The sequence below is a fragment of the Phaethon aethereus genome (genome assembly GCF_964289735.1).
Source record: "Phaethon aethereus genome assembly, chromosome: 4".
Classification (NCBI taxonomy): domain Eukaryota; kingdom Metazoa; phylum Chordata; class Aves; order Phaethontiformes; family Phaethontidae; genus Phaethon; species Phaethon aethereus.
In genome coordinates this window covers 25079437-25105123 of record NC_138578.1, presented here as the reverse complement: position 1 = coordinate 25105123, position 25687 = coordinate 25079437, and the positions used below count along the sequence as shown (strand labels likewise).

Genomic DNA, 25687 nt, shown 5'->3' with positions numbered 1-25687 from the left:
CTCATAAAAAATGATCTCAAGCTTTTCAGAAAATTTCCATATCTAGGTTGAGAAAGGGCAGAATTGTTTTTTATTAAATATTCTGGTGATAAGGGTTAATTCCCAAAAGTGCAATATGCAAGTGCAGGAAGCCTGTCAGAATAGTCTAGACTTTTTCAGTGAATCCTATTGACGGTGTTGACCTCAAAAATTAACAAAAAATTTGTTAAAGCAGAGGTGAGCAGTCATTATTCCTCTCGCTCTGAATATACAAATGTTTTATACAAAGTAGAACAACTTCAGTTGTGATCATTATCTCCTCTTTGGAAAATTTGAAGCCCAGCTGCAATAGTGGCCAGTGGTCCCAGACACAGTTCTGCTTTCCTGGAGGAATGAATCTCCAGAGTAGATTATAGAGAGGGACTGACACTTATCCCAGTGACTCCCATTGATGGAGTGAGGTTGGGAAGAGAGTGCATCTAGGGTCTAGGAAACCTCAAAATTTCTGAAGCACATTCTCTTAAAGTTAGGAGTTTGTCTTGCTGAGTGAGCAGCCCTCACTTTGATCAAGAGTCACAAGCTGACCCCATGTTGCCTCATTGATTTGGACACTTGCTACTATGCTGGGAAGTAGTACCACTAACCTGTGTTCCAGCAAATTACCAAATGGAAGCTCATTCATAAGAAATGAGACACTGTCAGCAGGAGAAAATGAGAGCATCTGTCCATCCACATGATACTTTTATGTGCACTTAGGATTTATAGCGTCATATTTGAATGCTGTTTCTCGTATCTAGATTACATTTTGATGACCAAAATACTCCTGCTGCAGTGAAGAACCATGTGGAAGTTGAAAATTTGGAAGGACCTCAGACTGGCAGAGATGAGCAAGTCATTCTCATGCAAGGAACAGAACATGTTACTACATCTTCTGTACTGAAAGAGAAGTCTTTGTCTTCAGTCATCTTAGCAGCTGTAGCAACAGGAACACTTGGAGAAAGGTTTGTTTTGAGACTTAATATGGAACATAATTTTCTAGTAAAATAACCCAGTCCTGAGTGCTGGAGCTCTTCATGTTTTATCTATAAACGTGGTCTGTGAGAATGTTTTGGGATAGTCCAACATTACTGAAAAATGCCACTTGAGAAAGAATTTGAATAGCTGTTTCGAAGTTTTGTGCTGCTAGGATTTAACAGTACTGTTGCTTTTGTCTGCCAGTAAAATAGTATGTAGCTGTTGAACAGTGTTTCAGCCTGAGCTTGAGATGTTTTGGTAGTTAAGTTGGAGGATTCAGGAAAACCTTATGTGATTCTGAAGTTAGCAGTGATTAAGCAGTCTTTTTCAGAGCTAATATGGATTTGACCAGTTAGGTAGGAAGTTGACTATCCAGCATCTGAGAAATAACGAGGTGTGAATATGAGGCCAAAGCAAGGAGAAGCAGGCTTTGTGCTCTTTTTGGAAGCTAAAGGGCAATGAATGATGAACTTTATTATAATTCTTCTGAGGAATGTCCTGTAGTGTGTTTAGGTGTTCTAGAGTCACCACCAGATTTGCAAGATTGAAAGTTAATTTTTTTTTCCCCCAAATGATGTGAATACTTTGTCCCTCCTTTCTTTAGGTATTCAGCCTCAGTATCACCACCGTTACCACCTCCTGTGAAAGATCAAGATATAGAAATAGAAAATGAATGTGAATTCTTAATTGATGAATCAGATGCTGTATCTTTTAATTCTTGGCTTTCAATACCACATAAGAAGAAAAAATCAAAAAAAGATGGCTCTGCAACTCCTGTTTCTAAATCTCAGCCCTCTGAAAAAGAGAAGACAGAGAGTAAGAAAGGCAAGAACAGAAAAGTACAGGGTGAAGCACTTACTAAGCAGAAAATGGATGATTTGGATGTTGGGGTACATGACTTCAAAGGAACATCAGAATCAGATCCAGTCTCTAACAGTGAAGGAAAGGTCCTTAAATCTCAAAGGAAAAACAGTACTCGTATGGGTAAGTTATTTAACAGCTCTTCAGACTTCTCCTTCCAAGTCATATTACTGGATTTTTTTGTGGTGGTTTATTGGGAAATAAGGTTAAAGTAGATGAGATACATTAGTAGATTTCTAATTGATGTTTCAGTTACACAGGTTTGGGTGTATAGAAGACAATGAGACAGACTGTCTATGCTCTTTTTTTTTTTTTCTCTCCCACCCCCTAAGCCCTTCCTGTTAAGACTTAAAAATTAAGTTAGCAGTGTTGCCTTTTCTTATGAGCAGACAAAGAAGGTAGGTACCCACAAGCTTTTCCTTCTCTCTCTCCATAGAAGAGAGGTTAAGATATGTGGTTTGAACTGGAGGGGATCAGGTTTTAGGAATTGTATGAGAAGGTTGTGAGAGAAGGATGTCACTCAAGATTATGCAATTTTTTAGAAACTATCGAAATTCCAGACAAACCAAGTCACTGCTCAGTGTTGCTGGACTGATGCAGGTTGAGGAGTCTTTAAAGCTCAGGCCAGATGTGCAGCTTAGGTGGGGAAGTTTGCTTTCAGGAAGCACTGAAAACTGGGAAGCAAATTGAATGTAACATTTCTGCCCCTTTTTTCTGCTAAGAAATACTGAAGTAAAGCAAAAATAATGTCTTGCATTTTTCATACACTATAGTTCAGCAAAAGCCTTATTTTAATCATCATGGAAAAATCTGGTTTTGTGGTACTTTTTTTTTTATTTGGTTTATTTTTATGTGTTCAGAAGCCAACCTGTATCTTCAGGTTTAATGGGAAAAGATACTAATGTCCAAATGTTTTGTGTATCGATAGGAAAGACTAAAAAGGATGCATTTAGGCAAGGCTCTCCAAACCAGAAAAAGGACACGTCCTGGAAACCGGAAGCCGAAGCACTGATGTTGTCATGGTCTGGATTGGAAACAAAAGCATCTGATGCAGAACAGTGTAACACAAGGGTGATGCCAAGTGAGGATTCGCCTATGCCCTCAGCTGGGCATCGGCAAGAGCGGACTGTGTCTCCAAAAAAGAATCTCAAGTCTTCCAAGTGTCTGCAGTCGGCTTCAAAAACTTCTCAACATTCAGTTCCCAAGAAACAAATGGCTAAGCAGAAACTTCCAAAAGATACAGTGGCCAAAAGACTGGCAGAAAGTCCAAGGAAGAAGCTTAAAAAGTCTGGCAAGCAAAGTAGTAATAAAAAGCCTCAGTTACAAAGAGAGGAGAGTTCTGACAGTGAACCTGGTGAAGAAGAGCTTGAAAGAGAGCCTGTAAAATTGAATGAAGTGTTTACCTCACCCCTGCATCAGAAATTACAAATGACTCAGAAGTTGTCTAAGTCTGGAAAGCACACATTGGAGTCACTTGGTGGTGCAAATAACAAAACTCCTGTAAAAGCATTACAGCATCTCATAGACAGCATGGAAAATTCTGAAAGAAAACGATTGTCAGCTAAGTCTTCAGGGAAGATACCCAAAAAGATTCATCACAGAACCAGTAAAGGTGTTTGCTCAAACCCAGAGGATACTGACTCTCAAATGGATTCTGACAGCTCTTCTGTACAGGACATGACAAGAAAAAATCAGAAATTATCAGATGTGAAAATAAAAAGTAACAAAAGACAACGTAACACGCAATACAGACTACAGTAAGCTCTTTATGTAATTCCTTACAAATGTGTTATAGTGTGATGGGTAATTAAACACATCTTGTTAACTTTTAAGCTGTAATTGAACTATGACAGTTTCAGACTGGTTGAATAACTAATAGAGAAACCACGTGGTGTAATCGACATCCTGTTCTCAAAGGTGGGTGCCAAATCTAGTGTCTGCTTCTTCATAAGGAAACTTGTGCTGGAATTTTTAAAGTGTTCATTTGAGACTTGAGTAGCAGATCCAGTTTAAAAACAACAAAAAAGACAAAAAAAGACACACATGCACACACAACCCCACCACCCATAAAATAACTTCACTGTCATGTTTGTAACTTTTTTTACAAATTGGGAAAATACAAAGTTTAAATCTCTTCTTTATTTTTGTGGATGTAACTTTACTAATGATTGGTAATCAGAAGAGTAAGTTTCTTTAACCAGTCTAATTGACTTTTTAGTCACTGTTCTTTGCATTGCTTTTTAATTTATTTTTTAAAAATGTCTTTTTTATGGTTCTGTTCAGTATGTAAAATTTTTGACCTACGAGTTCCTTTCAGTAAGTAAAATTGACTTAACAGTAAATGTAATAATAACAATAATTTTTTCTCTTCTAGAGATTCTTTTGCAGCTGAGAAAGCTATGAGTTGTGAAAGGTAATTTCCTAAGTTGTCTGTAAAACTTGAGTTTAATCCCGCTTCTGCCCTACTGAGACAGAACGGGTGTTTGGTACTACTACTGTGTTCTGTGTTCTACTGACAAAGAACCTAGTAGAAAAGGGATGGTGATTCATTCCTGAGGTGTTTAAATACTATGCTAATACAGTTAATAAACTAAAAAATTTCTTTTTCCTGTCATAAATAAGGGGTCATAGTAAGTTTCTTGCCTTTGGAGATTTTTTTTTCCTTTGAGGTTTGCTTCCCCATTAGTGTGTGATTTTTGAACAGGAATACCAGTGCTCCTAGAACTAATAACAACTGTACTAATAAAGTTGCTGTTAAGTAGGCTATAGAACTGTATCTACAATCCACATTCTTGTTTGTGCACATAGATACGCACATACTGTCTTCATGGGATGGGAATTTAATTGCAAAGCAATCAGGAGTGGCAGTCTGTGAGTTTAATTCTTATGTTGTAATTCTACTGAAAAATATATTTTTTTTTTATTGTGAGCCAACTGTACACTGAATTGAAGAAATTTGTAGTGTAGGTTTGCTAATCTAGCACTGAAATGCATCTTTTGGAGTTTAGGTGGATCACAGCTGAACTTCATTGGCATGGTAAAAGCAGTGAAGCTTTTGAAGCAGTGAAGAACAGCCACAGGTGGGGGAGAGAGGAAAGGTTAGGGGTACTAATGCTAAGGCTGTAAGAGAAGTCCTGTTATATGTGATTTGATTGCTAGAGAATCTCTGGTGGAGGTACAGACATGTTATTGTCATTTTATGGGGAAGATTTTATCTCAGAGTACATATTACAAATTACAATTACAACCTGTTTTACTGTCCTTACAGTATGTGAAGCATTTCTTTAAAGCTCTTTTATAATCGTGGTCTATGGAAAATTGTTTGAAAGATAATGCTACAGAGAAGAGGAGAAGGTCTCTTTCTTCTAGAAGGGAGGAAAAGGAAAAAGAAGTTACAAGATTTTTAGGAAATCTTTTTAGAGAGAAGGTGTAAACACTAGTTTGTCTGCAGGATGATGGAGTAGAGGACCAATTGATGAATTTCAGACCTGTGATTCCTAACTAGTAGTCCTTTGCTTCAGTGTCGAATTGGTACAGACAGATTGTTTAGAAGCAAAAAAACCCCAAACACCCATGTGATCTGAAAAAAGCTTAAATTTGCTATTCTTGGTAGTGCTATAATGTTCCTTTGACATTTAACATACTCAAGCAGGGTTTGTTTTTTTTTCCTTTGAAGTGGGCCTGTTCTAGAACATTGTGATAGATTTGCTTCCAGAAGTAATTCTTGTGAACAGGATAATACATCTTCAGGTAATGTTTAAAGTTGGCATTCTCTTGCATTTTCTGCATAAGCTTCTTACAAGCTGTATCTGATGGTACAGTAATTTCTGTTGTGTACGATCGCTTCAGGCCACCCTAGCCTAAATTGTACAGCCTTATGGAACCGTGGCCTGTTTGCCTAAAAATATTTTGGTTTTCTTTTTAAGTTTCCCTACACAAGTGGCATATACTGTCATAATGAATATGAGCCCAAGGGATAGAAAGTCTTTTCGTTAGTGTGTTAGAGCCAGTTGTGAATGTTGTGAGATCATGCAATGCTTTCTTCAGAGACCTAGTTTTATGTGTGTTCTGGTAAGAAGTTTGTTCTAAAGTTAGGTGTGAGTGGTATAAGACTGAATGACCTTGCACTTTGATCAATAAGATTATATGCATGTGATATATATCTATGAAATGATATAATCTCTTTTTTTATTAAGATTTCTACCGCAGTGAATGAGAATATGAGGGAAATAACAAGGATAAATCCATGAATAATACTGACTTATTCCAAATACCATGATTTCAACAGCGTAGTTACAATTTGCCACAGTTTGTTTTATCAGGGGGTTAGGTCTGAGGAATATTTGCTTGAACGTATAGTTTTCATGTAATTTTCAAGCTTACACTGCTTAAAAACAAATTACATACACTGTTTATTCTACATCCAGTTTCAGATATGTTTAAATAAAAAAGTGTTACTGGGAACACTGATGTTGGGGCTTTGCTTATATTACCTTTGGTTGCTTCTAGTGTGTATATTGACGAAAAGTCAGGAATAGTAAAAACCTATGGTGGTGTATTTTTGAATGTATTTTCAGATAATTCTGAAGACTTGAGTTATCAAATAAGAGATCTGTTGTCAGACAACATAGCAAGGCAAAAAATAGGTAAGATTATTTTAGAATATCTTAGTGTAAGTGCATAAATACAAATGCATTTCCAACTTCATGTAAACTTTGCTGAATGAGACACAGGAAAACACCTAGAAATGGGTTTTTATGTTGACAAGTATTTACAGATAAGGCTTGTTAGTTCTTCAGCGTACTATAACCCTGCTCCAATTTTTAAGTTACTTTTAAAAACTTAGGGTGTTTCTTTTTTGTTTGTTTGTTTTTATTACTATATTCAACAATTATCTTTTTAACTGTCACATTCCAATTTTTCATTTAATATTGAGTCAAGATACTGCTTACAGTTCAGTGAGAACAATAAGAGTTTGAATTAGTTTTGCAGAGTGTAACTGAGGGAGCAAATAACCTGTCTTCTGTGGTGATCTGAGTCTGGATAGGATGCAACAATGAACATGCAGTCGATTGTAGTCCTATACTAGTCCGTTTTCATTGTTTTTTCTTCCCTTCATTATTATTTTATGCACAACACTATAGTTGTGTACCTTCAAAAACTATTTCAAGCAACTTTTTTATTTACCGTTTTTATTTTTAGCATTTAAATATTCTTGACTAATTTTCTCTTAAGGGGCTTTTATTCTTTCTTACAAACACTGAAATATTAAATCTTACTGTATTCATATATGGCAGCTTAGAAAAATTGAAAGTTGAATCTATGTAATAAGTAAGTCTGAAGATAAATATCTGAGAAGTCTTGGAAATGTGTGAGGCTTCTGTTGGCACAAGTGCTGCTCTTCTGGACCTTGGAGATGGGACTTAAGAATCTGGAAGAGGAGGGGCTGCTTGTGCAGTCTCTGTTTCTCTCCGCTTGCCATAACCAGGGCAGTGCCTTTTCACTGTTCCTAATGAAATCCCTCAGATTTTGGCACAGTTCTTAGTTTTTGTCGAGAGCTTTGTCTTCAGAGTTCTAACATGTTTGCTGCACCTTGTGCTTGAGCCCCTAATGTCCGTATCTCAGTGATTCATTAAGATGTATGTAATGAAATCTAATGTAAAGTCAGCGTGGTGACTGTTTAAGAAAGAGTGAAATACTGCTGTATGCAAAAGAAGGCTTTTGGCAATACTTGATTCCCTTTTCCTGTCATGATAGCAATGTGATATAAATATCATCTGGGAAGTCCTGAATCCCTGATAAGGAACAACAGGAGAGGATATTTAATGTTTTCCATTTTTGAATTTTCCTTTCATACTTAATTATCTCATCCTTTAAATTAGTAATGCCTTCCAACACACCTAATGTTCGTCGGACAAAAAGGATACGACTAAGACCTCTGGAATATTGGCGAGGCGAGCGTGTAAACTATACGATGAGGCCTTCAGGTATTAGTTCTAAAATACCTATTTGCCCTCTCCTGATAGGGCAGTAAAGAGAAATCTTTGGGTTGATCTTGTGCCATGAAATCTTTGAGATGCTTACTATTTGGTAATTTTTTAAAAAAGTAGATTATGGTCTCCAGCCGTTTTAGTCATCTTTCCGTGTAGTCTTTTTCTCTCCTGATTGTCCTGTGTCATCTAGAAATAGTATCAGCAGAGCATGTTAAGTACCCTTGCCTTAACTGCTTAGGGAAGAAGAAAATGGTTTCTTACACCTACTGCTTTAGTCTCCTCTTCTCTGTATTACATCGAAGATTCTGCAGGATACTAGAAAAAGAGCTAATCTACTAGATGATTCATTGGAGCATTTCTCTTTGTGTGGGAATTGTTCTCCAGAGCAGATACTATAATATTTTATCCAGTCTGGGTGTTAAATTCCCTAAGTGATAGAATGCATCTTGTTCTCAGGGATTTTTTCTGACAATTCAGTGTAATTTGATCCTTTCCTAATTAATTAATCTGCTTGAAAATAGTGTTTCTTTGTGTCCCTAAAATAGATAATTTGTCTTAGAATTGGCTCTCATGTCACGGCTTTCTGAATTGTTCTTTGACTGAAATATGATAAAATTCCTTTCAAAAAGTCTCAAGTTGCATTGCATTCCAAAATACTTGATATTGAAAAGCTTTTTGGTTTGTTCTGGCTTTCTAAAGCTATCTGAAATGTTCAGCAGCAAGGAAATACAGTCTCAACTCAAATGCATGTTGGTTGTGCAAATCTGCATTATTGTAAAATTATTATGAGATAGTGAACTTTGTTTAACTTTGTTTCAGGAGGACTTGTGATTAGTGGAATAGTGTGTCCGGAAACAGAACCTCACAGGAAGATTAGACGGAGGAAGGGTGGTCACAAGCAGAAAAGAGATGAAACAAGTATGAATACAGACTTTTTTTTCTCTTGATACTTAAGAAAAAAAATTTAAAAATCTGTAATCAAATACTCTATTGCTGTAAGATTTTTCTCCTGTAAAAACTTGATTCTCTCTCTGGGTGAAAATAACTTTATAATTAAGTGTGTTAATGTGATCTGATGTGGAAAACCCTATTCTTATTGTATCTATAGCAGTGCTGTATAATCTGCTTGTAAAAACTTTTAACTTCTCAGCATTGGAAACGGAGAGAAGTTAAAGCAGCGGTTGAAAAGAAAAGCTGTACTTCTGTCCTTGTTCAGCTTGTTGATTAATGATGCTAATGTGTTTGGTTTCATAGTGCACCGTTAAGGCATAAAAACTTCTGGTCATTTTACTGATACCTGTAATATCACATCTGAAAAGGCAGCATATAATGGAATTTTAAGCTATTGTAGGTTAAATACAAAAACATAACAAGGTAGGTGAAGAGAGAGGTTTAAGAACAGTGCATAAAATGGTTAAAAGTGGTCAATAAATTTGTGTTGAAACAAACCGGAACCAGAAGCTTTGCTAGAGTCTCTATGGCCAGTAGATAATAAATATGCAGGTAGTGCTCAGAAAAGGGGGATAGAGTCAAAGTTCAAAAACCAAATTGTTTTTGCTGTGCCCTCTGCAGAAGATGTTTTGATCCTAAAGATCATTTCTTTATGGGGACTGCCTAGAGCTTTTGTTTAAGACTGAAACATTTCTATGTGACTTTACAGAACAAATAAAACAAATGCTAACATGGAAAATGCCATATGGTCCTGACACAGTTCTAAAACAAATCCGGGCTGAAATAATCATTAGAGAAGTAAGGAAGAAAACAGTCAATGTTGGTACAAATTTCTGATCTAGAGTGTTACATGTAACTTTTATTCCTTAGCTCAAAAAAAAAAAAAGTAGTAGGGCTAGAAAAGGTTCAGAGAAAGCTTGTCAAAAACATGGAAGGACTTCAGTACAAGCAGCAACTACATGGTGAAGGCTCCTCAACCCTGGAGAGAGTACTGCGGAGGTGTGAGAAAAATCACAGGTGGCTTGGAGAAGGGGAATACAAATAAATTGTGGTGTGTTTTGTTGGGTTTTTTTGTTTGTTTGTTTTTAAACACAAGAACTAGAAGGTGGGGAAGGAAGATAGTGAGAGCTGAGTTTTTCAAACAAAATAAGGTGGCTCTTCTTACTATGTTCTCCCTGCTCCAGAACACTGTGGCTAAAAATATTTAGGTAGATTCAAGGCAAGAACTAGATAAATTCACAGAAGACTTAACTGTTAATAGCTGTAAATAAAGTGTGTGAGCTCCATGTTAGAGGTGGAAGGTGCCATTCCTCTCTCATTGCATTCTTGGGCATAGAAGGGGAGCCTGCTTTTTGGCCATTGATGGGAGACAGGATCCTGGTCTAGATCAACCTTTGATCTAAGTACAGTTTATGTTTTAATATGAATTTTCTGCAGTCCATGTAAACCTGAGCTGGTAGTGACTGTTCATACTGTATCTTAGAAGGATTACTGGTGCCTTTAGGTGCATTTGGACCATCTTCCAGAAGTGGTAGCTTTCCTTTTTAACGGAAGTTCATCCTGAGAGATAATCCTTCGCTAGCATCCTTGAATTTTAGGTGATGCATATAAGGACCATCACTAGACCAGAATTTCTAGGACAAATTCTTAAATTTAATTGATATGATAAAAATTCTGTGGTTACAGCTATAGAGTTGCACCTGTTGCTGCTTCTTTTTATAGAGAGATGGTTATGTTGGAACAAATCTATTACAAACACAGTAACTTCCTATCCTGACTGTCTTGGCATAAGAGTATTTAAGCAGCCGCGAATACCTATAATGTGCTATAGCTTGCCTTTAGCATCCTCGTTCTGAGTGCATTTAAACATATTTCCTGTGCACTGTGGAGCTAAAATTGTCTGCTTAAGAGAGTTCTGCAAGAGAGCTTTGGGATATTTATTCTGTCTCTTTTGTATTTGAAGAGCATAAGGTTGTCATTAACTCTTAGGCTATTTCCTCCTCTGGAAAAATCCTTTTTATTATAGAAATAGTTCTCTGATTTACAACTTACAGTGAGATTCCTGTAATGGTATTTCTTAGAAAAGGAAAATTGAACATGTGCTTATTGAGTACTTTATCTCTTAAGTCTCCTGATGCTCATCAGTAGTAGGTAAAAGGAAAAAACTTGTTTTTCATGCTTCATCATGTATTTTATATCTCTTTTAATATCCTCTCAGCATCTGTTGCTAGAAAAGCACTTCTTTTAAAATACAGATACTTTTGAGTAAATACTGTCATTAACAGCATAGGATAAATACTTGGCATTCCACTGGAAGGTTCTTTACTATTTAGAGACTCTTCATCTATTACACACAGAAATAATTCCGAATAAAATTACATTTTCAAAGAATTGGTATGGAAGGTTTCCTTTTATTTGAAGAAAACATATTGAGTCTGTTTAGTCACTTAATAAAACAAATTTAAGTGCTTACATGTGAAATCTAAAACCGTGGAAAAATTGTGGTTAAATAAAGTTTTTAAAATGTAGGGTGCTGTTTTTGTTTTGGTGTTTTTGTCTCCTCAGGAAGTGAGATACCGGCAAATTTAGATCAGACTCTAGCTGATACTTCTAAGCCAACCATTGTACTGGACCCAGTAACAAATGAGGAAGTACTTCTAGGTGAGTTGAGGGCATGTGACCAAGGGCCTTTCTGAATTATGTAGTAAATGTTTAGACTGATAAGAAAAAAAATTGTTCATGCCACATTGGGCATAAAAAGGTGAGCTGTAGAAATACTCATTTCTCTTCTGGAGAAAATTCTGAGTGAGACACAAAAAGTGCCCTGATTTTTCAGCTAAATATTGAATCTAGCTCTTGGGGGTGTTGCATTGAAACAATATGTAATGCATATGTTTTATTAAGTAGTGACTGAGCAAGTAAGAAGACAAATTATGTGTTAGCATTAATGTTAATCTCCTGGACTCTTTTTGTAGAATGTGTTAACACTGAAAGCAGTCACTCATGCTTCTTCAAAGATGAATCGGTAGAAATATATAAAAATTTGAATACATCTGCTTTTGCCACGGGTAGATTGATTTTGAAACCATTTAAAGAAAAGGGACACCAGTTTGTCCACATGGATACGATAGTAAGTATGCTTTTTTCTTATTTTTATAAAATGGACTATGTAAACAGAAAGTCTTAGAGTGGTTAGAAGTAGCATATGAAGTTAACAGGTTTTGCAGGGTTTTTTTCCCCACTATAATGGAAATAAATAGAGGAAACAATGAATCATTTTAGTTGTGAAATCAGTTATAACCAAAGAAACTTGCTAGAGGTACTTTGCATGCACATTTCCCTGCTTTGCATTAAATCTGTATGTCCATGTACACTTACTGTCTGGATCTTGCAGGCAAGATAGAAGTATCAAATAAATAAAACTGGCCCTTTTTAAGTTGTGCATCTTATTTTTCAGCAGGATGGGAAAACGAGTTTGCAGCTCTGTGAGCTTATTTGTTTTTTGATCTTTGTTACAATACATACGCAAAACAAAGTATGTTTTCTTGGATAACTTTCTTAAATGTTTGTAAAGGAAACATCGCTAATGTTAGAACCTTTTTGCTTTCATTAAGGCTTTCCATGTTATCCATGGCAAAATTATTGCTACCTTACACAAGACATCATACTATCTGACTACAGGGGACTACTTCTATGTTCCAGCAGGTAAGTACATTGGGTTTAAAACCAATTTGTTGGAGACGGATGAGACTGAATTAGCATGCTAGTAAACAAAACTGAGCTGAATGATGGGAAGAGGTAAGTTTGAGGAGAGAGTGGGAAAGTATAGGGTTATGGAGAAAGGAATGTGACCCAACATTGGATGTGGGTTGATGACCTAACTGTTGAATGCAGTGATAAACAAGCAGTGTTTGTATGTATGTTGGCCTCAAAAGTTTATGATGACACTAACAAGTTCTAAGAGTGAATTTCTCTTGGTATTCTGTTTTTTCTACATAAAATTATGAAAATCTATTTGGATCAGTTCACCATATTTTACGCTTTATGCTTGGTGTATAGAAGGTGCAGAATGTCTTGTTGAACGGATTGTAACTTCTTGTGGGTTGTAGAGAATTTAGACACCTCTGATTTTGCCCTTCTGAGATAAAAGCGGAATGAATTCCATGTGGGAAGCTGTCCTTCAATAGGTAAGACACGAGTCAGGAGAGTTTGTAGCAGTTGTAAAGCAGGCTATTCATGAAGCTGTAGAGAGCTTTTGTACAGCTTGCTTGTGTTAGAAAATAACAAGCTACCACTTGTTTTTCCATTAACTTTTCACCATGATGTCTTGATTGAACAATCATTGTTCAATTAATTCTTGATGTTTTGAAGCTTTTTTTGGTGTTTGTTTTAATCTTAGAAGCTTAGAGGTCTGCAGAGAGAATTTTGTAGTTTGCTTTTTGGGAAAGCAGATTATATAATAAACTGCTGAAAGTTCTGCATGGCCATAACGGTCTGCACTTCGTTTCCATTCTTCCCTGCTTCTTGATGGCCTGTCTCAGTATACCTGGATGGGCAATGCAATGGTTGTGGCAGGTGATCTCTTTGTAATTCGTTAAGTCTGGCTGTATATAAATATTAGGGTGTTACTCATGGATGTTACTCATTCCCGACATTCAGTGCCTTTTAGACGCGTCTGTATTTGTGGTCATGGTAGTATGCAAATCCCAAGTGAAGATCTGCAGGTAGGTTTCCATGTGCAGTTTTTGAGATTTTCTATAGGAATAAATTAAATTCAGTCACTTTAAAGTTTTTTTGTGGGTTTTGAGAGCTCAAGCCCGTTACATTTTTTTCAGTAAAGGTCTTCTCAGCAAAGATGCACTTTATTCTTACCACAGGTTAAAATAGAAGACACTAGCTGTATTTCTTGTTATCTCTTTGAAATGCAATGATGTGCCTGTAAGAGTGGCATCCTAGATTAGGGGCTAATATTCCTTCTGTTAAAATATATGAGATAAAAATACACTTGGCTGAAGAGGGGACAGGACTTCAAAAATTGCTAGTGGTATCTAAAGAAAACTTTCTGGTTTTGTTTATAGGAAATGGATATAACATACGTAATCTTCTGAACGAAGAAAGTGTTCTTCTCTTCACACAACTCAAAAAAGACAGGTGAAGAATTTTCTGCAGAAAAGCTTGCTGAAAGACTTTTCAATCTTTTGTATGTTTTGAAGTTGTTACATATAAAAAGTGTTTCAATGTCCCCAGTTTAACATTACAAATTAATACAGAGCAGCTGAATCAACGTAAGGAATTACAAACAAAACCAAAAGAACCTCAGTAGTTTGCTATGAAACTGAAATGACATACTGAAGGGCCTCACTCAGTGTCAGTTAACTGTTCTTGTGTTCTCAAAAGACAGAAAGATATAGGTATAAATTTTGTGGGTAAAGCACAGCGTTGTTCTTAGTTGTATTTATATGCCTAATCTCCCTGAAGATGCTTAGCACTTGAAAAAATTTTGACGTCTTCAGCTGACATCTGGTTGTCTTAACATCTGCCTGGTACAAACTGCTTAGAATAATCTCTATTTAAATGCTGTTCTTTGCATTCCAGTAATTGTTGTCTAGGAGATAGGCTGCTGGAATGCTCGTGTGCAGGGGTCCAGCTGCCTTCTAATGTGTTAATGACAGGCATTTCTTCTTTGTCTAGCAGATGTATGATTAGTGCCTCAAATTCACTCTTAGCTTCTGTGAAATTGTAAAGTGGGAGCTCTTAAGTAGGGGCTTATTGATTGTATCTTTTGTGTGGAAGCTATGGCTTCAAGAACTCTGAACATTGTGGATACCTTTATTTTGTGTAACGGTGATAGGTCATTGCCAAATGTATTACTTTAACATCTCCTTTTGTTTTGTTTGCTGTGTTCCTGGATAATAACGAGGACCTTTGGGAAAACTGTAATTATACTGTATACTCCAGAAGCCAATGTATTGTATACTCCAGAAGCCAGGTCTAGACAGCAGTTGGTGTACATAGCATTTGTCTCCCAAGCTCTTCAAGGTTCCCTGTGGCTGAAGATAAGGATAAACTACAGCTATTCTGGTAGGGTGCTTTCTCTCTGGTCACTGCTATTCCAGAAAAGAAGTATATAGGGAAAGTTGAATTTGAATCGTAAACTTTAAGGACTTGAGGATTGAGTATTGACCTTGCAAACAGTCTTGGCCATGATCTTTATGCTAAATCTAGGGTATACATTAAAGTAGGAAAGATGAATTGGCTTCAGTGCATCCCTTACCTTTTCAGCTGCCAGCTAACTTTGTGTGTCTGTTGAAAGGGCTTGGACACTAAGATTACCATGCCTGTGAAAGACCCTTTAGATCAGGGATTTTGAGATAATACACTTTTTTTATCATTCAAGAGACTGAAACTGCTACTACAAGCAGTGGTTCCTACAACTAGTGCATATATAGACTGACAGTGGAAGTACTTAATATTTTATGTGGCATCTTTGTATTCATGGCCAAGTCAGTTTTAACTCTTGAGAAGATGAAACAGAGGAACATGCCTGTTGCCATTTAGTTCTTCCTCTGTCTTGATACAAACTATTTGCTGTCAAAGTTCAGACTGCACAGAAGGACCTTTTTTCTTTTTTTTCCCGGCCTTGACTTCTGTAAGCAGTTTAAGAGTTAGAATAAAAAAAAAGTCATTTAGTTACAGATGATAATAATTTGATGTTGGCAGCTGTTCTAACTTTTAGGCTTGGGTTGGTATGTTCAAGGTCAGCAAGATTCAAATATTGTCCCTTCTGTTTTGGAGCCATACCAGCTACCAGATGGGCACACATGCTGTCTCCACTGCTTGAGGGGATCCCACCCACTAAATATTTAGTTTTTAAGTCTTTCAACTGCTCATTCCTGCAGGGGTCCAGAAATTTGCCACTTTGAAAACAGTATAGGGCTAGCATTAGACCAAGATCCTCTGTTCCTTGCCCAAGCATGTCTGCCAGCAGTCAGGGCATGGATGTGGTGGTCTGAGCCCAACAGCTCATTGGTTCCAGCTGAAAGTCAGAACAAGACAACTTTTCAGTTGTTTTAAAGGCCGGGGAGTTCAGAAGGAAGATACCTGGCAAATTTTCTTCTGTGTTACTTGTCTGCAGATTGGGTAGCAGAAGAATACTTCGTTAAGGGGTTAGTGAACATGCACGGACTATGGAGCTCATGACCCTAAGATGCAATGTGGATGTATGTTATGATGGAGCTCAAGGCAGCCTGCTGCTTTCCAGCAAAATGTGTTCTAATTTGGTGGGTTCAGATGAGAAGTGATACACTGCCCTTGTTGTATCAGGCACCAGTGTGTCTTCACCCACTGCGCTATACTGCAACTTGGCAGCAAGGTTTTGAGAGGATTTTCATTTGGATCATGAGTAAATGATGAGAAATAAATCCTTCAGGATGTTTTCTTAAGCAGAAGTAACATGTGTGCAGACCTTTTCCTGACACAGGCTGGAAAGTGGCAGATGTTCAAGTGCAGGTTTGAGATCAGCATGCCATGAATGCCTGTTTGTGTTTTCCTAATTCTATGGCTGGGAGTGTCAACAGAAAAGGGTGGATTTGGTAAAATATGTAGCCTTTTAGGCTGGATGTTTTTGTTGCTTCCAGGCTAGTCGTTTTTTTGGCAGAAGTGTCCTGTATAGTTTGCAGGGAACATTTTGTAGTTGGATTACATCTCAAAATGTTTGTTGTTTGGGCTTTTTTGTGGGGTTTGTTTTTTTTTTTTTAGTAGCAAAATCAATCGTGCCAAGTGTGGTGATACATGTTGCTTTAGCAACAATTCCACTATTTGTCACTAGATGGGGCTTGAAGCCCAGTTGTTTGTCCTTGGCATCCATGTTCAGAGGGTTTTGTTTTTGAAAGGGAGAAAGAAGAGTATGTCACAGGTGGAAATAAATTCAGTTGAATTCTGTTGTGAGGAGTTGTAAATCAGTTTCCATTAACGTTAGAACTTGGCACTGAACCTTGCTAAGTTTTTTCTGTTAGCAGGTACATTGTACTAGTTGCAGCCACTTGCTCAAAGTTTTTTAAAACATGAGTGCACAGCAGGAGTGGGGCTAGATTGTTCACCGTTTGTCTGGATTGTGTTTTAAATCTTTTTCTTCAACTTGACACTTGTAAAAAAACTTGCTTCCATGTCATTAGCCTGAATATAGCTTGAGGAGGTGCAGGAGAATGTTCTGAGTTCCAGGACTCCTATGGGTGCTGAGCTGTTCAGTGTGGCAAACAAGTATAGGTTGTTAGTCTGAAGAAGCACCTCTACGTGATCTTGCTTTGGCTCCAGCTTCCTGCATTTTTGTGTACATCAGGCTACTAGTAGTCATGGATAACCTTTGGTGGTCTAATTTTTTTGTTTACTAAATAGGATATTGCAAAGAAAGAAAAAAGCCTTCTGTGAAATGTGAGAAGTTAGCATTCTTCTTCCTGCATGTGTGTGATTCTTTTTATCACCATATTTGCTACTTTGTTGAGTAATCTAACTTCCACTGACTACTGTGGTGGTTTCAAATAGATATATGGCAAAATTATTTAGACTTGGTAAAAAGCTAAAAGTAATAGCATGTTGTGGTCTGTAGCTTAAATACATATTCTTAGGGTTTCTATAATGTTATGTACCTGTTGTAGCTTTAAAATTGTTTCATAGATTATAATGGCTTATATATTCAGCTGAGATGGAACAACTTCTTACAGTAGAGTACAGAACATCACCTCTCATGGTAGTAGAGATGTAAGCCAGGTTTGTGCTAAGCTAGGCTGAAGTTGGTTAGCCAGTGTTATCTGAAGTTACAGTGTTACGTGAAGTTGGGTTCGTCGTCGTGAAAGAGCCACAGACCTTTCTGTTGCCTGAGTGGTACACATGCAGTTCACTGGTTTAGTATATTAATTCATTGGTTTCTGTCAACAGTAATGGAGAGAGCTGGAAACAAAAGCCGAGTCACCTATTTCATCAGCTTCATGTTAGTAGGTACATGTGTTCTATGGTGGGTATTGTGGTAACAACTAGAGGCTTATTTTAAGGAGCTTAACTGACAATGTCCCACCACAATAAAAAGTCAGATTTTTGAAGGCTTTGTCTCCCTTTGAAAAAAAAAAATTTTACTGGTTAGTAGGTTCTCTTGAAAATCTATCTTTTTGTAGTTCCGTTTGGTTAGAAAGCTGTTCCTGTTTTACTAAACAAAGGTTTTTTTGCAGTTTAAAGCGGCAGAAGAATCATTGCAAAGCTGTCAGATATGTGTGTGCATCCATGTTTATACAACTTTGTAAACATAAAATAGGAGAATATGAGCTGAGTAATTACAGAGAAATAAACAGTGCCAATAAAACAAACCATTGAGGAACATACAATTTCTTCTATTTTTCAAGTACACAGCTGAATTGGGTATTTGCAGATGATTTTAAATTAACATTTGGGGAATGCAATAAACCTAAAGAGCTATTTCCTCATTTCATAACAGCTGAAAAGGCATTTCAGCATGAAGGAATATTTCTTACATTTCTACTGATGTGTAGACTTTGTTGCATGATGTCTTCTGTGTAATACAGGATTTACGTTAAGTGGTGATTGATTGCAGATAATACATCTAACTGAAGAGTATGGAACATGCCCCTTTAATGGTATTGACAGCTGTTGTAACTGAATATCTTAGTCTTTCCAAGCTGGTACGTTTCCTCCTCAGGACATCCTGTCACTTCATGTATGTTCACAAATGCAGTCAGAAGAGATCTCTACGCCAAACGTTTCTCAGGTTGCATGGAAAAGCTTAATTTAGGATTTGATAGCCAAAGTTGTTCCTGTGGTCCAATTCTGAGATGAAGACAGCCATTGATCATCAGTCAAAACAGTTGGCTGCAGATTATCAGGGAGTGAATACGTTAGAAGGAGTGCCTGCAGAGCTGCTCTGTGTTCTTATGCCCACCCACAAAGCTCCTGTTCTGGTTTGCTTCACTTAAATTCCTGTGCCGAAGGAAGGGAACACACCAAAGGTTGTAAAACCACATTTATTTTGCACTACTTCTGCATTTTTTTCTTGTTGGGAGCACAAGAAGGGCAATAAATGAAACAAGGAGCTTAAAGAAGCAAAGTGTTTACTTTCTCAGTCTGATTGTTCAATTGAGATGCAAATCTAAAAGTGTTCACAGAAAAACATCATAATGTCCCGAGTAAGATTTTAACTTGTCCTTGCAGCTTGATAGGTAAGAACTTCTAAATTTGAAAACTGAAGAATTGCAGTACTCTTGATTTAGGAAGTTCATTAAGTGGGTACAATAGCTGTTAACACACATTATTTTGTTTAGCTTATTACATTTTTTCATGCTCATGGTGTTTGAAGTTGCCTTTTCCTATGTTTTCAGTAACAGTAGCTGAAATGAGAATTGATCAAGATGGCAGATGCATGGTGCCTTCCAGAATCAACATGCCGTAAAGAGGGAGAGGAAAGGAGTGATATGAGAGGTGTAAACATAATGAAGAGCTATAGTAGTGGCCAAAGGTGTTGCAGACCAGCTTGTCTAGGTTGTGCAAAGGATTTTCAATGAAATTCAATGACTTTTGGGAGAGCAGAACGTGACTGTTCCGATTGGAAGTGCCATGGGAGCACAGCTGCCTGTGCTGGTAACCTACACTCTTGGTTTGGGATTCTAATAGTGCTATGATCACTTGTGTTTAAGAGCATGAAGTCATCTTATCTAAAACTGCAGGATTCAGCTAATGAACATGGTCTAATCTGCTGAACAAGAGGCCTGAACTTACTGAATTTCATCCTTTCTTTATGTTATCATCACTTTTGTGTTGTAGTACAGAGGGGCAATTACAAGAAATGAAAGTTAATTATGAAGTTTTTTTCAGACAATCTGAACTTGAAATTTTATTGCTGACAAAGAGGGGGCTCCTTTAGAATGCAGTAGCCTATATGCTGAAGAAACTAAGCACTTCTCCTATATTTCAGTTAGTGCCAAGTCAGCTCTGAGGCTAATTAATCAAAACAAATTTACAGTTAAACCCAGGAAGGAAGACTAATTAACTAGCCAGTTAACAAAAAGTGCTGAAGGAGGGATCAACCTTAAGGGGGAAGTATGAGACTCCCAGTATTGTCCCATGAAGGACAATTAAGTGATAATTGCAGAGGCCTTTTTGCATCCAGCAAATGCTGTCTGACTTCTGATACAGCTGATTTTTGTCATACTGGTAGAACCAGGCATTTGCATGTTGAGCAGGTAAGTTTTACTGTGCACTTGTAAGGTAATTCGTAGGTGAAGCACAGAGGTCGCTGCAGGGATAAATTAGAACACAGCTGCCAGACTTGAACAGTATTTTAGCTAGAGAAAAAGCCCTGCTGTGCTTTAAAGACAAAGTAACTCTAATGTTTGCTTTATTTGCCTCTTCATGTTGTGGCATACCAAGTCCATGTTAGCATTCTGTATAACCTTTCAAACAAATTACATTGAGTGAGTTATCATACCAGAATTTAGAGTAGCTTCATTTTGTTCAGTTGCTAACCCCACTTAAGTTCACAGAAGTCATTACCTTGTCATGAAATGGCTTCTGTTGCTTACATCCGGCACCCACGCTGCATGACATACTTGTGTTTCTTGATGGAAAAAAAGGGGGGGGGGGAAACTGTAATAGTAATATTGCTTTTACTGAAAATAATTTAGCTCCTCTTCTGAAGGACTCTTTAAGCTTGCGAAGCTCATCTCTGATGAGATGCTGAGGGTTGCAAATGAGGTGCATGCCCCAGTCCTCCTGCGCCCCGCCGTGCCCATTTCCATGGAACTGTGATGCTGATGAAGTACAAAACCTGTCTTAATTTGACACACACATGGGCTAAGAATTTTGTTTAGATGTCCACCTTTTTTTTGTGCACTTAGCTGGAATTTAAATTATTTCAGGAATTCCAAAGAAGGGGTCTCCTCGTATTAAAAAAAGTGTGGGTAGCAATTCCCTTTTCTTCATATAATTCCATGTGCACATGCTGCCAGTGTGATGCAGTGTGATGCACTGTGTCCTGCTATGCAAGCTGGCAGCTGTCTCCTTGAAGTACCTGTCAAAAGATGCTTTTGTCTTTTTTTTTGTTGTTTTGTTTTCCTTCCCCTTGGAGCGGGTGGTGGGGTGAGCCATTCACCTGCCACTGTTTCAGTTCAGCTGCTGTATCAAGTTTCAGTCAGCTCCTTCATTTTTTGTCTTGCTGCCTAGACTAATTTCTTGCCTTTTTTGGATGCATTTCCCTTTGGTAAAGGTTCCTTTTTTTTGGTCTTTGTGCTGCTTGCAAGGATTGTATTGTTTTTCTAACTCGGTTCCAGGTATTTGAATTACTTCAGAGGTGTTCTTGTGCCTGAAGGTTCCTTTGCTACCTCTCCTTCAAGCTTTGTAGAGGGCCTCTCAATTTTCTCGCTCAGAGAAGTGATGCAAAGCTTCCTTTGGCCTCCATTCTTTGAAAGACTTCTGTGTAGTTTTAATCCCAGGAAGGCCAGCTCAGGATGTCACTGGCAAGGTGTTTGTTACTGTTGTCATCATCTGCTGTTTTCCAGACTGCAGAAGCAGAACTGAGTGCGCTTCAGACCCGCATTCAGGTTGCCTTTGAGCTTCATCCGTCTGTTGAGGCTGGCTTTGCAGTGCCGAAAGAATCCGTCCCGGCACCATTCCCCCCTGGCCAGACTTACCCCAGAGCTTCCTAGCATTGTGCTTTTTGCTCCTCTTGTAGCGCTAGTTCAGTGTGTGGGTGACTTCCTTTGCCTTGGCACAATCTTGCTGTGGCTCTGCCATCGCTTAGGTACCACACTGTGCCCTGATTTTGTATTGTCAGGCTAGTCCAGGCATTTACCTGCTCTTACATCTTCATACCTCTTGCCAGTGGGAATGCCGTTTGGCACACTGTTTGGCACCGGCTGGTTTTGGCACAGAGGTCTAAGCATGGCAGTGCGTGCCCATTGCTGCAGAGGCAGATGTGGATGCATATGCCCTCTCCCACCCTGTGGCTGCCTGACTTTTCTGGTAAATGCCAGGAGAAAATAATCTTCCTGGTCTTTGATGGTTCTGCAGTATCTAAGGAGGAGTCTGGACTGAATAATCTGGCAGAGCTGGGTGGCTCTTCAGGCCGTTCACCTTTATACATGTCTCTTAGAGCTGAGACCTGACCAAGCTCATTTGACGTACCCTTCCATGTGGAACAGCTCTGTCCACACAGCTCAGAACCTGCCGTCGCTGTTCTACCCTACTTACTGCCCGTGGGTGGGAGTGTGTATTTGCAAAGTCTGTTGCAGTGTTGGTGCGCTTGCTTGGTGCCCTCCTTCTTATCACTGTGGTTGCTGTGGAGAGGCCAAGTGGAGCAGAAGAGATGAGGAGACAAAAGCTCATGTGTGGGGAAAGAGAGCTTATCTGAACCCAGGACAACAGGCTTCAGGTGGTCCTTCCTGAGCAGGAGAGTTGGACCAGATGACTTCCAGAGGTCCTCCAACCTCAACCATTCTGTGAAATCGGAGACTCCCGCGCTATGGATGCTGCTCTTCTACAAGTCTAGTTCTCGCTGGCATTAGGCGGGTGCTTATGCCGTACTCCTCCATGTCGCACAGCAGGAAGAGCACGTGGGCTGTGCCAGAGCACTCGCCACTTGAACAGCCGCTCTTTTCACTCCTCTGCAGTAAAGGAGGAGGCGTGCATACTAAGTTGTGTTACAACTGTCAGCTCTAACTTTCCCTTCTGGTCTTTTCTCTGAGGTGTCCCTCTAAAGAGAACGCCTGCCTGGGTTTGATGAGAAGTCCACTGCTCAGTTTTGGTGTGAGGTACTTTGATAGTGGGCTGTTATTTTCACTTGCAATTCTTAACAGCAGTCTTCGTTCTGTATGTGGGCTTTAAACAAACTTGAAAATTTGGCATCTTGTGCAGTCCAGGCTATCAAGTGGCTGCTTTTGCCATGCAACTCTGCATCTGCAGTGATAGTCCTCCGCTGTCACCTGATGTGGTGAGTTGCATCAGATGTTATTCTCTCAGATGGCAACAGTTTTAACTCTTGGACTTTTCCCTACTATCAGCAGCTTTGTGTGGCCTTGGAGATGGCAAATCATAGACAGTGGACCATTTGTCTACATGTGAGCTTAAGTGAATTAAAATACATACAAGATTTTTATCAATATTGCACAAAACTCACACGCACGTTAACTACTGAAGCCTCTTGGACCTGCACAAAATACAAGATTCCATAGTAGAGACAGCATAAGAAAATACACGTGGCAGAACTGTCAGTGTCACAACCAGGGGTGGCTTTGACAACTTCAAACTTTGCACAGAGGAACGCATTTGTTAGAGACCGCTGTTAGTTAAATTAAATTAGGCTAATGTGCCCTTCTGAGCATAATCAAAATGATACTGATATTTTTATTGATTTGCCACTGGAGTAGGTGAATGCTGTTATGTCCTTGCTGCTGTGAGGACAATTTGCAGTTGTTCCACTTTACTGCCTACTAACTCCCTAATGTTATGGCACAGGCAGGTAGGCCTTTTTTTAAACTGTGTTAATTTGAACTGATTTCTATTCTTTTTATAATTTAGACCAGAAGCAAGAAGCTTTTTGTTGGAGACCTCTTCCCCATAACTTTGCCTACAAATTGAAGATCATCTAAAAGCAAAGGAGTTCTAAAGAACTCTGTAACTATCATCCAACTGGAAATACACCCCAGTTATAGGAGCATGTTGTTTCATTGATCTTAAAAGATCTTTCTCTGGTGTAAATTGTAAATATGTGGTTTGTTACAAATTATTTTTTTTCCTTTTATCAATAAATATTAATGCAAATCAGTTTTGATTTCTTTGATTTCTAAATCATTTAAGAATTAATTTTCTAGTATGTGCAATTTTGACAATGCAGGTAATTGCATGAGTTTGATTTGTAAATATAAATAATGTGAGTTACTTTGAGTGGCTTCAAGAGTGTCACCAACAGTGAAATCTTTCAACTGTTCCCTTGGAGTTGTTGAAACTTTTAAAACGAGTTTGAAAGTAAAATATTTTTCATAGAATAAAATCAGAATTGTTTAGGTTGCAAAAGACTATTGACTCCAATCATAAACCTAGCACTGTGAAGTTCACCACTAAACCATGTCCCTAAGCACCACATCTACATGTCTTTTAAAGAGCTCCAAAGATGGTGACTCCGCTACTTCCCTGGGCAGCCTGTTCCAATGCCTGACAACCTGTTTGGTGAAGAATTTTTTCCTAATATCCAACCTGAACCTCCCCTGGCGCAACTTGAGGCCATTTCCTCTTGTCCTATCGCTAGTTACTTGGGAGAAGAGACCAACACCCACCTCATCACAACCCCCTTTCAGGTAGCTCTAGAGTGCGATAAGGTCTCCCCTCAGCCTCCTCTTCTCCAGACTGAACAACCCCAGTTCCCTCGGCCATTCCCGATACAACTTGTGCTCCCGACCCCTCACCAGCTTCGTTGCCCTTCTCTGGACACGCTCCAGCACCTCAACATCCTTCTTGTAGTGAGGGGCCCAAAACTGAACACAGGATTCAAGGTGCGGCCTTGTCAGTGCCGAGTACAGGGGCACAATCACTTCCCTACTCCTGCTGGCCACACTATTTCTGATACAGGCCAGGACGCTGTTGGCCTTCTTGGCCACCTGGGCACACTGCCGGCTCATGTTCAGCCGGCTGTCAACCAGCACCCCCAGGTCCTTTTCTGCCGGGCAGCTCTCCAGCCACTCCTCCCCAAGCCTGTAGCATTGAATGGGGTTGTTGTGACCCAAGTGCGGAACCCAGCACTCGGCCTTGTTGGGTGCTGGATGCCTGTACAGATAAGCTTTGAAAAAACAATGTTCCTAGTTGACAGTGGCTTTGGTTCCAACTCGAATCCCTGCTGTCCCTGCCATAGTTATACAGAAACTCCAGGTTGAAATGTTGCAGAATTCATCTGGTTTTCAGGTAAGTCACAGATGGAGCTACATTTTGCTGCAACGTCGTGATCATTCAGTGCTCATCGGGTTTGGTATGTGGTGACTTACACTCGCCTCCGCATTCTCTATGAAATTTTCAAGGTGTTTCCATTTAGCTGGAGGCGGTGCTCCCTGAGAATTCCCTATTACGGCAGGTCTCGCATAGTCATCAGAGCAAAATAAAATGAAAGCACCTCCCATCCCTTTGGGAAAATATGGTCCATTAGTTTTTCATTTGCCAGGAGCATCAGTTTTTAATATTTTTCCCTTTCCCTTTATCTCCTGGGAATATCAATCTGCATAGATCTATTATGAATTCCAAAACAATGAGCTCATTTTCTCAAAAATCTTTGCTGTGGGTAGTAACACTATGTCACCCGAGGAATGATTTAAAATCCACATTGGACTCAAGTGTACTATGCGCAGTGCTGGGCGGTGGTTGTTGGGTTTCGTTTTGGTGGTGGTTGGTTGTTTTTTTTTTAAAAGTATCTTTGCCTCCTCTGGACTTGCTGTTTTTGTTATAAGCTGAGGGTTGTAGGGTTGTCCAGCATTTAAAACCTGAGGGTCTGGATAAGCATTAAACCAATTCTGGAACCAAAGCCATTTTTGGAGGTGAGAGTGTGAGGAAAAAAATCCTCTCCTGAACGAGAGCGTACTACGCTATGACTGATAGCGTGTGAGGTTAGTTAAATGTTGCAGAGAAGGGAGGAAGAGGGGGTTTCCACTCCTGGAAGGTTCCGTAAGCTCCGTTTATGACGTTCATCCCCATCAACCCTGCCCAAACAGCACTCGTTTGCATTTTGCCGGCGAGAGCCTTGCTGACGCGCAGGCTTTCGACCTGCAGTTCTCCTGTTTCTGGAAGCCCTGTCCCAATTCCAATAAGTATTTACTGTTAACGAAAGCAGCGGAGAACTTGCCTGCCACCTC

The 25687-nt window shown here is 38.9% G+C and overlaps 1 protein-coding gene across 1 annotated transcript in view; it reads left to right on the top strand.

Annotated features, from left to right (window-relative positions):
- Positions 1 to 23415, top strand: part of CENPC (centromere protein C) — a gene marked incomplete at both ends in the record, with an annotated part of 28695 nt that extends 5280 nt beyond the window's left edge. The window contains 13 exons of the mRNA XM_081999620.1: positions 777 to 980; positions 1598 to 1977; positions 2783 to 3611; positions 4229 to 4267; positions 5531 to 5604; positions 6432 to 6500; positions 7737 to 7841; positions 8667 to 8765; positions 11364 to 11459; positions 11774 to 11928; positions 12413 to 12503; positions 13877 to 13949; positions 23373 to 23415. Of these exons, the coding sequence (XP_081855746.1) occupies positions 777 to 980; positions 1598 to 1977; positions 2783 to 3611; positions 4229 to 4267; positions 5531 to 5604; positions 6432 to 6500; positions 7737 to 7841; positions 8667 to 8765; positions 11364 to 11459; positions 11774 to 11928; positions 12413 to 12503; positions 13877 to 13949; positions 23373 to 23415 (2257 nt within the window). The remainder of the gene's footprint in view (positions 1 to 776; positions 981 to 1597; positions 1978 to 2782; positions 3612 to 4228; positions 4268 to 5530; positions 5605 to 6431; positions 6501 to 7736; positions 7842 to 8666; positions 8766 to 11363; positions 11460 to 11773; positions 11929 to 12412; positions 12504 to 13876; positions 13950 to 23372) is intronic.
- Positions 23416 to 25687: the final 2272 nt, after the last annotated feature.